This window comes from Gymnodraco acuticeps, unplaced genomic scaffold, assembly GCF_902827175.1.
Source record: "Gymnodraco acuticeps unplaced genomic scaffold, fGymAcu1.1, whole genome shotgun sequence".
Classification (NCBI taxonomy): domain Eukaryota; kingdom Metazoa; phylum Chordata; class Actinopteri; order Perciformes; family Bathydraconidae; genus Gymnodraco; species Gymnodraco acuticeps.
Genome location: NW_022992177.1, coordinates 3,340,963 through 3,354,488, shown reverse-complemented (window position 1 = coordinate 3,354,488; position 13,526 = coordinate 3,340,963). Strand labels below are relative to the sequence as shown.

The 13,526-nt window shown below is 39.6% G+C and overlaps 1 protein-coding gene across 2 annotated transcripts in view; it reads left to right on the top strand.

Moving 5' to 3' along the window:
- Positions 1-12,486, top strand: part of ca12 (carbonic anhydrase XII) — a 37,346-nt gene extending 24,860 nt beyond the window's left edge. Inside the window, exons 1-9 of one of the 2 annotated variants that reach the window (XM_034204942.1) lie at positions 2,012-2,141; positions 2,437-2,457; positions 4,963-5,142; positions 6,679-6,821; positions 9,111-9,206; positions 9,286-9,349; positions 9,555-9,712; positions 9,830-9,956; positions 10,596-12,486. In XM_034204942.1, coding sequence (XP_034060833.1) covers positions 2,078-2,141; positions 2,437-2,457; positions 4,963-5,142; positions 6,679-6,821; positions 9,111-9,206; positions 9,286-9,349; positions 9,555-9,712; positions 9,830-9,956; positions 10,596-11,242 — 1,500 coding nt within the window. In that variant the 5' untranslated portion in view covers positions 2,012-2,077 and the 3' untranslated portion in view covers positions 11,243-12,486. Of the gene's footprint in view, positions 1-2,011; positions 2,142-2,436; positions 2,458-4,962; positions 5,143-6,678; positions 6,822-9,110; positions 9,207-9,285; positions 9,350-9,554; positions 9,713-9,829; positions 9,957-10,595 lie in introns of those variants that run through there. The other variant, XM_034204943.1, reaches the window with a different exon arrangement.
- The last annotated feature ends 1,040 nt before the right edge of the window (positions 12,487-13,526 follow it).

The following is a 13,526-nucleotide window of genomic DNA, read 5'->3' as shown; positions in this document are numbered from 1 at the left end:
TGTGGTTTAAAGGAGTCATTTTTAAAGTTATTTCAGCGCTGTAATTTGAATTGTTGCCGGTGCAGTGGGGTAATTTTACAACTCAGACTTTTTACTTGCAGAAATCTGGGGCAAAGTGAAAAACCATTAAACAAGTTAATACCTTTTACAAAAGTCCTATTGTATTGTGATAGTTTTGATCCAAAATGTTGATTGAAATTATTATTTTATTAGTGTTGCAGATTTGCAGAGGTGGAAAATATACTTGAAGTACCGAAAGTAAAAGTAATCATTATGCAGAATGGTACGGAGCCCCCCTGGTGACATTGGTGAGAAACATATTAATGCGTGGCCACGAATTAATAATGCGTGGCCACGAATTAGTTATTATGTTCCCACGCATTAGTAATTCGTGGGAACACAATAATTATTACGCAATAACTAAATCCAGATAGTCTATAGAAACTGATGACTGAGTGACAACAAGTCGAGTAAAGTTGGAACGATATTGGCAGATTCAGAACAAAACGTTGTTCAGACACAAATGACGTCTCCTAAGTACCGTGGTAAGGTTGACAACGAACTACAATCACATTTTGATCAAAAAAAGCCAATACGCGCTGTCCTCCAAACTGGAGACATGACATTGGTCTCTATCTGCAGCCGGAGAAGAAACGTGTGCTCAGGGACCGTCTGCAAAGTGCAACTCCGAAAAAAGAGAATACAATAATATTCAATCACTTCACTATTAGTATATTTATACTAAACTCATTACACACATCAATAGTCTCGTGTTGCTCATACTACAGCAGAGAGTTTGGAAGAATGTGCTTTTGAATAATTTTGGTGAATATTTATAGTGTAAAATCTTCAATAATGGCATCATCTTCAATAACGTTACTATTATACAGTATTTGTTCATGAGTTATTGATCCGTGAAATCCGAATCTGCCAATATCGTTCTAACTTTACTCAACTATGTTTCAAACCGTGCATTTTCAGCAGCCGAATCAAGTGCCTTTAGCTAATGATGACACTGTGCTTAACTGCAAGGGATTGCAGAATATCATTATAATTCATACCCAAATGAAAATCAAATCAAAATGATCCATGCTTCGCGATAATAGCCGTAGCCTACGGTACAGAGTTTAGCTAGTGTTGTCACCTTTATATATACAGTCTATGGTTGTCACTCAGTCATCAGTTTCTATAGACTATCTGGATTTAGTTATTGCATAATAATTATTGTGTTCCCACGAATTACTAATACGTGGGAACATAATAACTAATTCGTGGCCACGCATTTAACTCGTGGCCACGTATTAATATTTTTCTCACCAATGTCACCAGGGGGGCTCCGTATGGCACATTTCAGAATAATATACTATGTTTTGATTATAATTATTGATGCATTAAAGTGTTATCAAAGCTAGTAAAGGTTCAGCTAGTTTGAATGACTTTGTATACTGCAGGGCAGCTTGTGAATGTTACTCCAGGTGCAACTAAAGTCTTATTTAAGTGTTGATTATATTTCACAACATTAATCCAAATCTGTAAAGTAAGTAAAGGTAGGCTATTACATAAATATAGTGGATTAAAAGCACAAAGTAGTAGTAGTAAAGTACAAGTACGTCAAAAGTGTACTTAAGTATAGTAGCTACTTGAGTAAATCTACTTAGTTACTTTACACCACCACTGCAGATTTGTATAGAGACCAAGTTGTTTACAGTTTGTGCAGGTTTGTCTTGTAGAGCCCTCACTCTTCAATTTATTTGACCCCCAGGCAGCGTCACAAAATCCGAATGGTCGCGCGTGGTATAGCCTAACAAGTGGCACGTGCACGCCGCTCAGCATTTCCCACATCTGCGCCTAACATGAGTGACTTCTCTTGGCTGCGGTGCAGTCCTCGCGCTGTCACCGTTGGTGGATCTGGAGGCTGGTTTTGTTGTTGCTCTGACGTCAGCGAGAGCTACAATGGAGCTGACAACGTGATTAGTATAAAAGCCGGTTTGAAAGCTCGCGCTCCGGTGCTCCCAGCTGCTGCTCGGCACCAGGTTAACATCAGACTGCAGCACGAGGGTGGGCTGAAGGGATCAAGATGCATTCTGCGAGCTTCACACCCATACTTTTACTACAGCTGACTTTCCTCGCCGTGTTGCACGGTAAGATCTTTGAGGGGTGCAAAAAGTATGCAAATACTTTAAAAGCACTTTGAAGGTTAAACTTATTTAGGCAATTTGGCAGAGCAGGAAAGATGCTTTATCGCAGGTGTCACTATCTACCTGCACCTGCACTTTGAATAAGGGTGACACAACTTTGAATTTATTTTCTAAATGTATGGTTTACTAATTGTTGTTTTTTATAGTGACTCATGCTGCATAATTTAACTTGTGTGAAGTTATTTTAATGTATTTGAATGCACAGTGAGACCATTTTCTTCTTTTATGTCTGTTTCAGGTGCAAAATGGACGTACAATGGTAAGTCTGATAATATTTTCCTCATAATTTGTCAATAGAAGATCATATTAGGGGCATTTACATCCAGTTCTCACCTGCTGACCATTTGCACTTGAATGTCTTGATCACTCATAATGGTATTCTAGCCTTAAACAAGCATTTACTAACTAGAATTGTAATACAATTTGAGACAAATCTCAAGGAAATGTCTCGGAGAAGATGTTACTGTTGTAAAGCAATCAGAGCAGTGCTTTGACTCAACAATGCCACATAATACGAAAGTGTAAACAGTATTCAATGCATTCTGATAAAAAAAGGGGAAAAGCGCTCTGTGAGCTTTGTTTGACCAGCAAAGACAACCAGTTCTGACATCTCTCTCCATGTCAGCCCATGAAACTCTAGAGTTCATTTCAGACTCTGTAATTACAACATTTCATAAGTGGTTGACTGCTTTTGTATCACGCCTTAAGGTCTATGGGCAAACTCTTACATAAACTGTGGTCAGAGCTTGACCTCTTGTCATTGTGTTACTGCTTCCCGAAAGTCTGTTTAATTTGGGGGCTTAACGTTAAATCCAATAAGTAGGTATGGTTAGCAGCTACGTTTGGTTTTTTCCACAACTAATTCTTTGGTCAAATATAAAACAAACTGTTGACTACATGAATCATTTTCAAACCTCATGTCTTTGTTTAAAACATTTGTATTGTGTACAAATCCTTTCAGATGCAAATCAGGGCTTGTTAAGAAAAGAGCTGCTTCCCTGCATATTAATTTGTGGTCAAACAATTGTAGTTAGAGGAAATGTGACGTGTTTAATTCCGACCTCTAAGAAAGGCTGATTACAGCACTGGCTTGGCATTATTGGGATAAAATGGCCCTTTGTGGATTCTATTCACACTGTTTGTCTCTTACCTGAAGACATTTTGGAAAATTAAAAAAATAATGGAAAAATGAAATTAGGAACATTTCTAATTTGTGTGTCAATAAAAAGGATATCTTAACAATGCAGGATAAAAGACACCTGTGTTATTTTAAAAATAACAATTTAACTATGAGTCAACTTTGGGGAAAGGCCTGTGATGTCTACTAAGGAAAGATGTAAGATACAAATAATGATCTCTGGCACTTTCTGAGGTTCAGCGTTGTGGATTTCATCCTCAGTTACAGTCAAACCACTAACAGGCCTTGTCATAGTAGTCAGTATGGTCTCGAGGGCTGGTTGCACTTTCTGTTGATGAGGGCACAGCTGAGTCATAGGATTTATCCCCCCCCTCAACACTACGCCCGCAAGCAACACAGTGCAAATTAACTTTAGAGTTAAATAAATGATGCTAGTGATGAGTGTAGTTTGCTCTGCCTCCTCCAGTCTTTTAACATTCTTTTCACAAAGGAAAGGATCCATGTTTATTTTGTTAACACCCACAATCACTCTAACCAGAACTGCCAAGGGGCCCCCAAAGCATCCTGAAGGCCATTATTAAAGGGCAGATTGGGTCTAATTAAAACCGCAAATGAAGTGGACACTGTCTAATTGTAGCCATAAGACTGACCTTCTTCCTTAGTTTAGAGAGGCTTCGTCTGGATAGAACTTTGCTTCAAACAAGTGTTCAGTGATTTCACAAATTCTCTTGATTTCTTTTGACATGTCTTGTAAAATAAACCCACATTTGCATGTACTGACAGCGGGGTCGGGGATGGCCTCATGCTGCGTCATTCACATTTAACCACGGTCAGCTGGCATTTGATGAATGGTAGATATTTAATTTAATGTCTTGTTACACAATCCATCAGTGGCAAATATCCAGAAGCGGCGACATCTGGTACATTTGGCGTCTTTGTCATTTGCTATTCCCCTACAATTACGTTTTTTTCAGAGTTGATTAGGTTCATTAAACACAAACCATTAGCCTCAACGAGCACCATGTTTGAAACACTCAGCACTTACACTTTAGTGAATACACTGAATTAAAATATCAGAAACCAAGAGTTTCCTTGTTTTATTTTCGTCTGCATCATTTCTCAATTACTTTTAAATCTCCAAGGCCAGTCCGCAGACACAGCATTTGGAGACACCCTTATGTCGCTGAGGTCACTTTGTAAACTCCATGACTTTTTAGACCGTGGCCGTTTTCAGTGTCCTTTGCTTTATAGAAACCTCTCATTTGGAGAGGGACAGTGTTCTCACTGGCTCTCCCTGCAAAAAACTGTCTGGTTCTCACTACCGCTGCATAAGAACTGACCAAAAGAGAAGCCACCGGTCTGTCCCATACCGCCTTGTGCATAGATAATAAAACTTTACCTTGATTACAGAACATATTTTCAGGGAGCCAATGACACCAATGACACACTTTTGAATCAAATCCTACTAAATTCACACTGGGAAACGCTTAAAATATCCTACATTTTTATTTTCAGTGTATTTCCACTGTGTTTTGAACCTTTTGATGTAACATTTGAGTTCCATTAAGGTGCAGATATCTTGCAAAGATATTTGATTGGTTATAATTGGCATTAATGCTGTTGCAGGGCCAGAAGGAGAGCACCACTGGTCAAAGCATTATCCATACTGTGGGGGAGCGTTCCAGTCTCCCATAGACATCAAGTCAGAGCTTCTGAGGTTCGACCCAACTTTACGTCCAATTGAGATCCAAAACTACAACCTGTCGCCAAATGAGCAGCTAACACTTGGAAATAATGGGCATTCTGGTGAGTATAAATCATCAGTGTTATCAACAAATGACATATATTAAAATAAATGTATATTTTATACTAATTTAATTACAGATAACAAAACTTTTATTAACCAAGCAAGTGTTTACGCTTAAGTGCATTCTTTGTTTCGCACCAGTCAGTGTGTTCATTGCAAATGGTACCAGATAAAGTGGAGGAGTAACTTCTCGCCCTCGAGACATAATTTCTGAGTCAACCTTAAGTAAATGATAGGAGGATCTTCTTCCTGCATTTGCCACTGCAATTTTCCATAATCTCTCTCTTATTATCTGAGCTGCCCTTCCAGCCAAAGAAAGAGCTCCATGTTTTGACTGTGAAAATATGAGCATAGATTAGTCATCTCTTCTGACTCTCCTGGGCATTTTAACAAAAGAAAAAGACAACGTTGGTTTGATGTTCGATATCTATACAGAACACAGTCTGACATTTATACGCTAAATATAGCAATTAGAACAAAGAAAACCATGCCCTTGTGCCACAGAATAAAATATTTAGATGACTTGACTGGCAGATGAATATGATGATTCCACCAAATTATAGTTAAATGTTATATGATTTAGTTTTTTTTGAAGATAAAAAACAGTTTCAGTGAGGTTGTTTGAACGGTGGCTCTAAACAGTGTGCTGTAGAACTGGTGTCATTTGTTTCTTACATGTTACTTTAAGCAGGATGCAGAAACTGTAAAGTGAACACCAAAACATGCATGTAATGTCTGCCCAAAGTAACTATTATGTGCAAAGCCCACCACACAAATGCTTATGTGTGCATGCCTAACGGGCCTCAATGCCAAGAGCTAAGTGGCATCATCATTGTGACGTGTGTGTGGGATAAGCTGACAGAGGTTTTTCTCCTGTAAGCATTCGTCACACACTGACGAACATGTGGAAAGCGCCCTGCGTCACTCCAACATAAAGTCACGTAGCTTTCAGAAGCACAGAGCGGGCCATGCTGACTTCCTCAGTTTAGATTAAGTTTAAGTTTGTCTGAATCCAGCCAGCGGGATGACTTTGCAAAGTGTAAAAATGACAGAAGACATTAGTTGGAATTTGTACAACTTTTATGTATTTTGTATGTATACATTTCATACATTTACAAGGCAGGGGTATAACTTAACCTTTTTCCATAATAGTTTCCTTTAGTTTGTATGGTGGTGTGTTAGTTCAGGTGATCAGGATTACTGCACAGATGTGGAAATGAATTTAAAATAATTTCTAGATCTTGACAAGTTTTTTTTGATAAAGTAATACTATATTGTTCAGTTCCAGATACCGGTGACTTTGTAGATACACTGTGATCTGTAAGTTGTAATGCACATGTGTAAATTATATACATATACATGAATTTGTACTTATTTTTCTTATTATTTGAGATCAAATGTGGCTGTATGTGGCCCCTGAACTAAAATGAGTTTGAACGCCCTGCTTTAAGTTGATGTTCTTTGATTCCCTGATGTTAACTGAAGTAAACCTGCTCAGTTACGTGTGGTGGGTTTGCATGTCTCCTGATCCCCAGTACAAATATCGCTGCCGTCTAAGATGCACATCTCCAGCCTGCCTCATCGCTACACTGCAGCTCAACTCCATTTTCACTGGGGCTCGTCCGGCAGACCCTCAGGCTCTGAGCACACGGTGAACAGTAAGCAGTACGCAGCCGAGGTGAACCACACAAACAGCTAGTCTTACCACAACCCACTATTAATGGAGAAGATGCTAATGGAAAGTACCGTAATACATTTATTGTAGTACAATTATCTAATCAAATCAAGTTTTATTTATATAGCACATTTATAAACGATTTTTGGTCGAGCCAAAGTGCTGTACATATAATAAAAATAGCCTACAGTAGAGACAAATTATGATGTACTAACACTTTATTTGGGTATTTCTATTTTGTAAAACTACATATGTTTTCTCTACTACACTTATCACACACTATAGTTACTTTGCAGATTAAGATTTTATGTACTACAATATGATAATTAAATACACCACCCAATAATAAAAGTAACAATTAGTTTAGTATAGTATGATACATATAACACCCTGGATTGTTCTACTTTGAACTTTGTAAGTACTTTCCGCTTATAATACTTGTCTAACTGTACTTTAAACAACATTTTAAATGCAGAACTTTTTTCTTGATATGGCTGTAGTGTTGCTTCTTTACTTAATAAAAAAAGAGTCAATGTGTGGTTGGTTATCAGCGATAAGACAGGTATTTCACATCTGTAGCATCAGGTGACAGTATCTCTGTCACCAGACAAATGACTTAATACGGTATGACTTAAATGTGTGACATTTGATTGGCAGAGACTGATTCCCTTCAAGGCTTCCAGACGCTGCTCAAACTAAAAGCTCTGCATCTACATCTGACTGTTCCAGTTTCTTGACACTGTGGCAGACAAAAGTTAGAAAAGGCTTACTGTGCAACTTCCACTTTATTTTTTGATTGACTATAAAGTTCTATTTGGACACTTGTATAAAACACTTTCTAATTTAAGTGACCTAGAAGTGTTTTTTATTTGTTTTTTAAACAGAAATAACAACCTTTAACAATGGACAATTGTACAGACAACTTACATTATATAGTCTCTATATATTTATTTATATGCACACACACAAAAGCACAAAAGAGTACAAATGGATAGTTCCTTTTGTCTTTAGTGGGAAATATAATGTCAGCATGGGGGTTTAGAGCCATAGCAATGTGAAGCATATTCAGTCCAGGAAAACAAAAAGATTACAAATAAAAGGAAAGTAACCTGATTGTGAGAGGTTTGGGAGTGAGAAGTTTTTAACAGTAAACAGGTTTTGAGTCTTTAAAATCTCCACTCCTGAGGTTATAAAGAGATATATAAATCATACCTATCAAATTAGCGTATCTTCTCACTGGGTTGAACACACTTAAAGGCAAAGACATAATTCCACTCAGCCTCAGTATGTACACTATGACAGTGCGTCTTATTTCTGCAGGGTTTAAAGGGATTAGTGTAGCTGACTATTATGTGATTTGGCTTTCAACCACCTCTGGAAATGAGTGCTTGTCTGCACTATTTAATGTGTCAAGCCCTCTAAGCTGTTTTCACACACCAGTTTGCTCTACTTTGGTACTTGAAGTAAAGCAGAGAGTGAAGTTTAAAAGTTTTTTACGATATAAACCAAAAAAGGAGACATTTGGTTTCATTTGAACTACAGTGTACAGGAGCTGAAATGGTTGCAACCTGGGTGCTTTTATATGTCCATGCCTCAGCTTCAGCACAGCCACATGTAAAGTGCTGCGGTCTGACCTGAAGCTCTGAGTGGACGCGTCTAGGACATGCATCTTTTCAAGTCTCTCCAGACTCCAGAACCACAGTTCCTTGATGGTTTGTTGTTATGGAGGGAGTAATGATAGGAACATTCCCAGAAATTGTGCAAATGTCTACCCTTAATTCCCATACAAGAAGGACATCTGTAGATAAAGTTGCGTCATATTTGGCCAGAATGACTAACATGCCTTTCTGTTGCACTAAATATATAACAGAATAGACCAAACAAACTGACAGTCTGGCATTTATGTATGTGCTGTAATACACCACCTACTGTAATGCATCTCCGGCATTATCACTTCCCACCTTGTTCCTTCCCCTGAACACCACCTGCTATTTCCAATCCAATTATCATCTACTTTGAATGTGTTTATAATAGTTCAACAATTAGCAGCTAGTCACTCCTTCAGGCTCCATGAAACTACACTGCATGCAATTACACAAGTATCATGTTAAAAAATGTATAACAGATGCACACTTTTTTGTCTTAAAATAGAATCAAATTGTGTTATTAGATCTCAAACATTAATTAATAACAGTAACACAAACTCAAGGTTTTGACTCTTGTAACTACGTGATATTTATATATTTGTTTTACTTCTGCAGGATCTTTACATATTTCCCTTTTCTTTCACAGATGCATGTAGTGCACTTCAATTCAGACAAGTATCCCAATATGTCCATGGCTGTAGACAAATCTGACGGCCTGGCTGTGCTGGGTGTCCTGATCGAGGTGAGACGTTGTGGGAGCGGGGGAAGGTGATGTCTGAAATTGAATGGAGCAGAACCATCTGACTTTGTTTGTCATGCAGGTTGGAGAGTTCAATCCTGCATTTGAACAGTTTCTGAGGTTCATCAACGGTATCAAATACATTGGTGAGTCATAAGTCATTATTATCTCTAGTAGTTTTGCCACACTGAATTGAAGTTATGAATCGTGAACAATATCAGCTACCTTTGTGATAGAAAGTCATTTTTTTCGGGGTCAAAATCTCTAAACTCTCAGCTCATTCATGAAGCTATTCTGGATTTTACTCTGACATGACTTTGTTAACAGTTGTACAAACTTCTGTTCTGGCAGATCAGCGAGTGCAGGTGCCCGGTTTCAACATCAGAGCTCTGCTGCCGGCACGTTTGGACGAGTTTTACCGCTATGACGGGTCCCTGACGACTCCTCCGTGCTATCCCAGTGTCCTGTGGACAATTTTCAGGAATCATGTTACAATTTCTCGAAAACAGGTGCTCCTAAATCAACTTTACAGACATTTTATTACATTCTCTCCCTTTACATTTAACTTTAATTGGTGTGGAAAATCTCTATGCGTAACATGCTTTTGTTTTGTGGTGTCTTCTCAGTTTTTAGACATGGCAACAGCCCTCTACTCCTCCCATGCCCAGGAATCGTCCCCCGTGCCTCTAAATGAAAACTTCAGGAAAACGCAGCTTGTCGACAGCCGGGTGGTGCTGGTATCTTTTAAAGAGGGTAAGTATTGTCTTCATGGGCTTGCTTATTTGTTTGAGCATGAAAACAAAGGTCACATAATGCCTCTGCACTGCTTTAAAAATTGCAAAAAGGGCCAGTTTGAATGATGTATGGGCACTTTTCAGCGCTGTCTCTCTTGTTTGCTACCACCTGCTTGTTGTTGAGCTTTCACATGGATGTCTATCTTAAACAACTTTAAGAGTGATTGATTTTGATGAGCTTCTTGAAAAGTAGGCCATCTTTTATGACACAATAAATTAACTCTTCCCACTGAGAAGTCTGCAGCCCTTAAATTGGTCTTTAAAGTGTTACTTTTATGTGGTTGACTGGTGTACCACACTGTATGGTATTTAGCTCCATATGCTGCAGTGTGGTATGAATGTGCATGTTTTCCGCATTTTCAAAGCTTCCCCTCAGAGCTATGCTTTTCCAACAGCACATGTGTTTTGACATGGCAGTGTGGAATCCTCTGCTCTTATCTTTCATGGGCGGCATTTAGCAGGCAATGGCTTGTGCTTTAAGGTTTAACACTACAGGCCGTGCTGTTGCATGCTGGGTGTGAAGGCCCAAAGTCGTTCAAAGAAATATCCCACAGGCTGGGATGGTTAACCAGCTGTGATTGGCTGTGTGTCGATGCAGGCAGAGGACTGCAAGATACTCTTACAGTCACATCTCCACTCATGAGGAAGCGAGTCGTTCAGCAGCTGCTCGTCGGTGACCTAGCAGACCTGTCTGATGAAGGGCTCGATCAACTCCTACCAAGTGCCTTAAAGAAGGTCCATGCTGGCAAGAAGAAAGACCTCAAGAACCAGCACTCTCCGGCCAAATCCAAACAACACACGCTCAATCCATCTTTGAAGAAGAAGAGCCAGAACCACCGCCCTGTGGGAAAGCTCGGGCTGGCTGAAGATGCACTGTGCTACATCTCACTGGAGCAGAACGTTTTACATCAGCTCAAACTATCTCACGCTGAGAACCAGCTGGCTCAGGCTCTCAGAGATGAAGCTTTCCCCAAGCTGAATCTAAAGAGCTACCTGGACTGTAAGTCAGACTTAGCCCTCCCCACTATCAGAAACATTCTCCGTGGACGACCAACAGATGAGGCTTTTGAGTTAGATCGCTCCCTGACAAAAGCCTTGATGACCAAGCAAAAGACTTCCTCAGCAATCAAACCAAGTGTGCCAGGGAAAAACCATGGCATCTTCCCCTCTCCTTCTGTTCCCAGGAAGCCACACAGCCAGGGTTATCCACATCCTTGGCTTTTGCCAATGGAGTGGGAAGACTAGAGAGATTCTTGGCATAGTTGCATCTCACATTATGTCACTTTGTGTAGCAGTCATGAGTTGTCTGTCACAAAATGAAAGTCTAGTTTTCAAGCAAGGCCCTGCAATTCTTTGACCCATCTTTCTTACAAATGTATTTAACATTAACTTATTTTTTCTACACTTCATTATAATAACATTTCTAACAGAAAAAGTTGTAATTTACTGTAGTTATGTTTTTTTGCAAACAAACGCCAATTTATAACCAGTCATCCCCAGTGATTGTGCTCAGAGCTTCAAGCTGAAATTGTAATATCAAATCAAACTCAATGGGTCGAAGAAAGTCTACAAAAATGAGAAACTTGTACTTTCTCACAGTGGGCTTTAGGTCTGTTTGTATATGTTGGCTTGCCATGACATGCTTTAAAATAAACTGCTGCAAAGCATACACTCCAGGCTTAGAGATCTATATACATCAAGCTACATATAGTACAGAAAATGTCTGCAGACGAATATATATAATATGCAGTACAGCAAGTGCAGTTTTATAGTGTGGTGATTATGGAGCTTTGCTAGTAATTACTGTCTTGCACAGTATAGAGATGCAGCTAAACCAAAACAATTTGCTAGAGCTTCAGCGCTTTACATCACATGTCTAACAATTTGTTCTTCTCTTCAAAATGTCATTTACAACGAGTAAAGGAACAGATACTGTTTACGGGAAACTATTTTCAATAAAAGCAATTTACAAGAAGCGATATGTGGCTGTTACGATGTGAGGTGCAGGTGAAAGAACGATACGTGGAGAGAGGGTTTTCTTGTAAAAAATAAACAGGCGTTTTATTCTTAGCCTTCCACATTATTCCACAGAAACACAAACTGCATGCCTGGAGCTGCATTCACCAGCAAGGAACAAACACAAAAACGAATGCACTTCCCCTCTCTTCCCAACCACATTTATAGGAGACTGCCCGCCTTCCCACTCCAACCTGGCCAATCAGGTCATGGTTCTGAAAGCGGAGTGAAGGGTTAAATACAAAATTAAACACTGTTGTCTGCCTTTAATAAAACCCTAAAGGCTTAAGTAAATTCATTATTGCATCGCCATAAATATTATACCTTCAAGAACAACAAGGTCTGCTTAAAACGGATATTTTTTAACCTAATTGACACTCATAAAATCACACATTTCCTGACCAATCGCGTCCAAGACTCCGCCTACTCATACGGCACATATAAGGAGTACTTTGGAGGCGTGCTCCCCCTTTGAGCACTGGGACAAGATGGCCTCCAGGTCTGAACAAAGGAAATGGTGATTACTTGGTGCTTGTGTGTTTTACAGACTGACAAACGAATTTAGACGCATTTTATTAGTTTGTCTATGTAAACTGTTTTTATAACTTTAACTGAAATAAAGACAACTCAGAAAAAAACATGTACTACCTTTCTTAACAAACAAATAGTTAAGACCAACATGTTAGTGAGGGAGTGTGTGTGCGCTTCCTCACATTTCACACCTCCTCCCCCTCTGGCTTGCACAGGTCAGGCAAACGAGAAAGATAGTCAGCTAAAAGATTGTTCTTACCGGGACAATACTGTATGGTGAACTGGTATGGCTGGAGGGCTAGGCACCAACGTAGAATCCTTGCATTCTGATGCTGCTTAGATTGCATCCACTTCAAAGGTCTGTGGTCTGTCTGCAACACAAACTCTCTTCCAAGAAGGTAATACTTCAATGAATCTATAGCCCACTTTATAGCCAGTCCCTCTTTTTCCACCGTAGAGTACTTTTTTCCCCGGTCAAACAGTTTCTTACTCAGGAACAGTATAGGCTTCTCTTCGCCAGGCTCTCCTTGGGCTAGCACTGCTCCTAGTCCAACACCAGAGGCATCAACTTGCACAAGAAATAGTTTTGTGAAGTCCGGGCTCTGCAACACAGGAGCTTGACAGATCTGCCTCTTTAATGCCTGGAAGGCATTTTCACACTCATCATTCCACACCACTTTAGTGGGAGATTTTTTTGTTAGATCAGTAAGTGGGGCAGCTAATGTAGCAAAGTGAGGAACAACCCTTCTGTACCACCCCACCAGGCCTAAAAAGGACCTCACTTGCTTCTTTGTCTGGGGTCTGGGTATTACCTGTATGGCCTTTACCTTCTCTACTTGTGGTCGTACTTGCCCACGTCCAACCAGGTATCCAAGGTATTTCACCTCCTCTTGAGCCCAGGAACACTTGTTGGCATTCAGGGTCAGCCCGGCTTCCTGTATCTTGCCCAACATAGCTTTAAGATGCTGCAGATGTTCTTCCC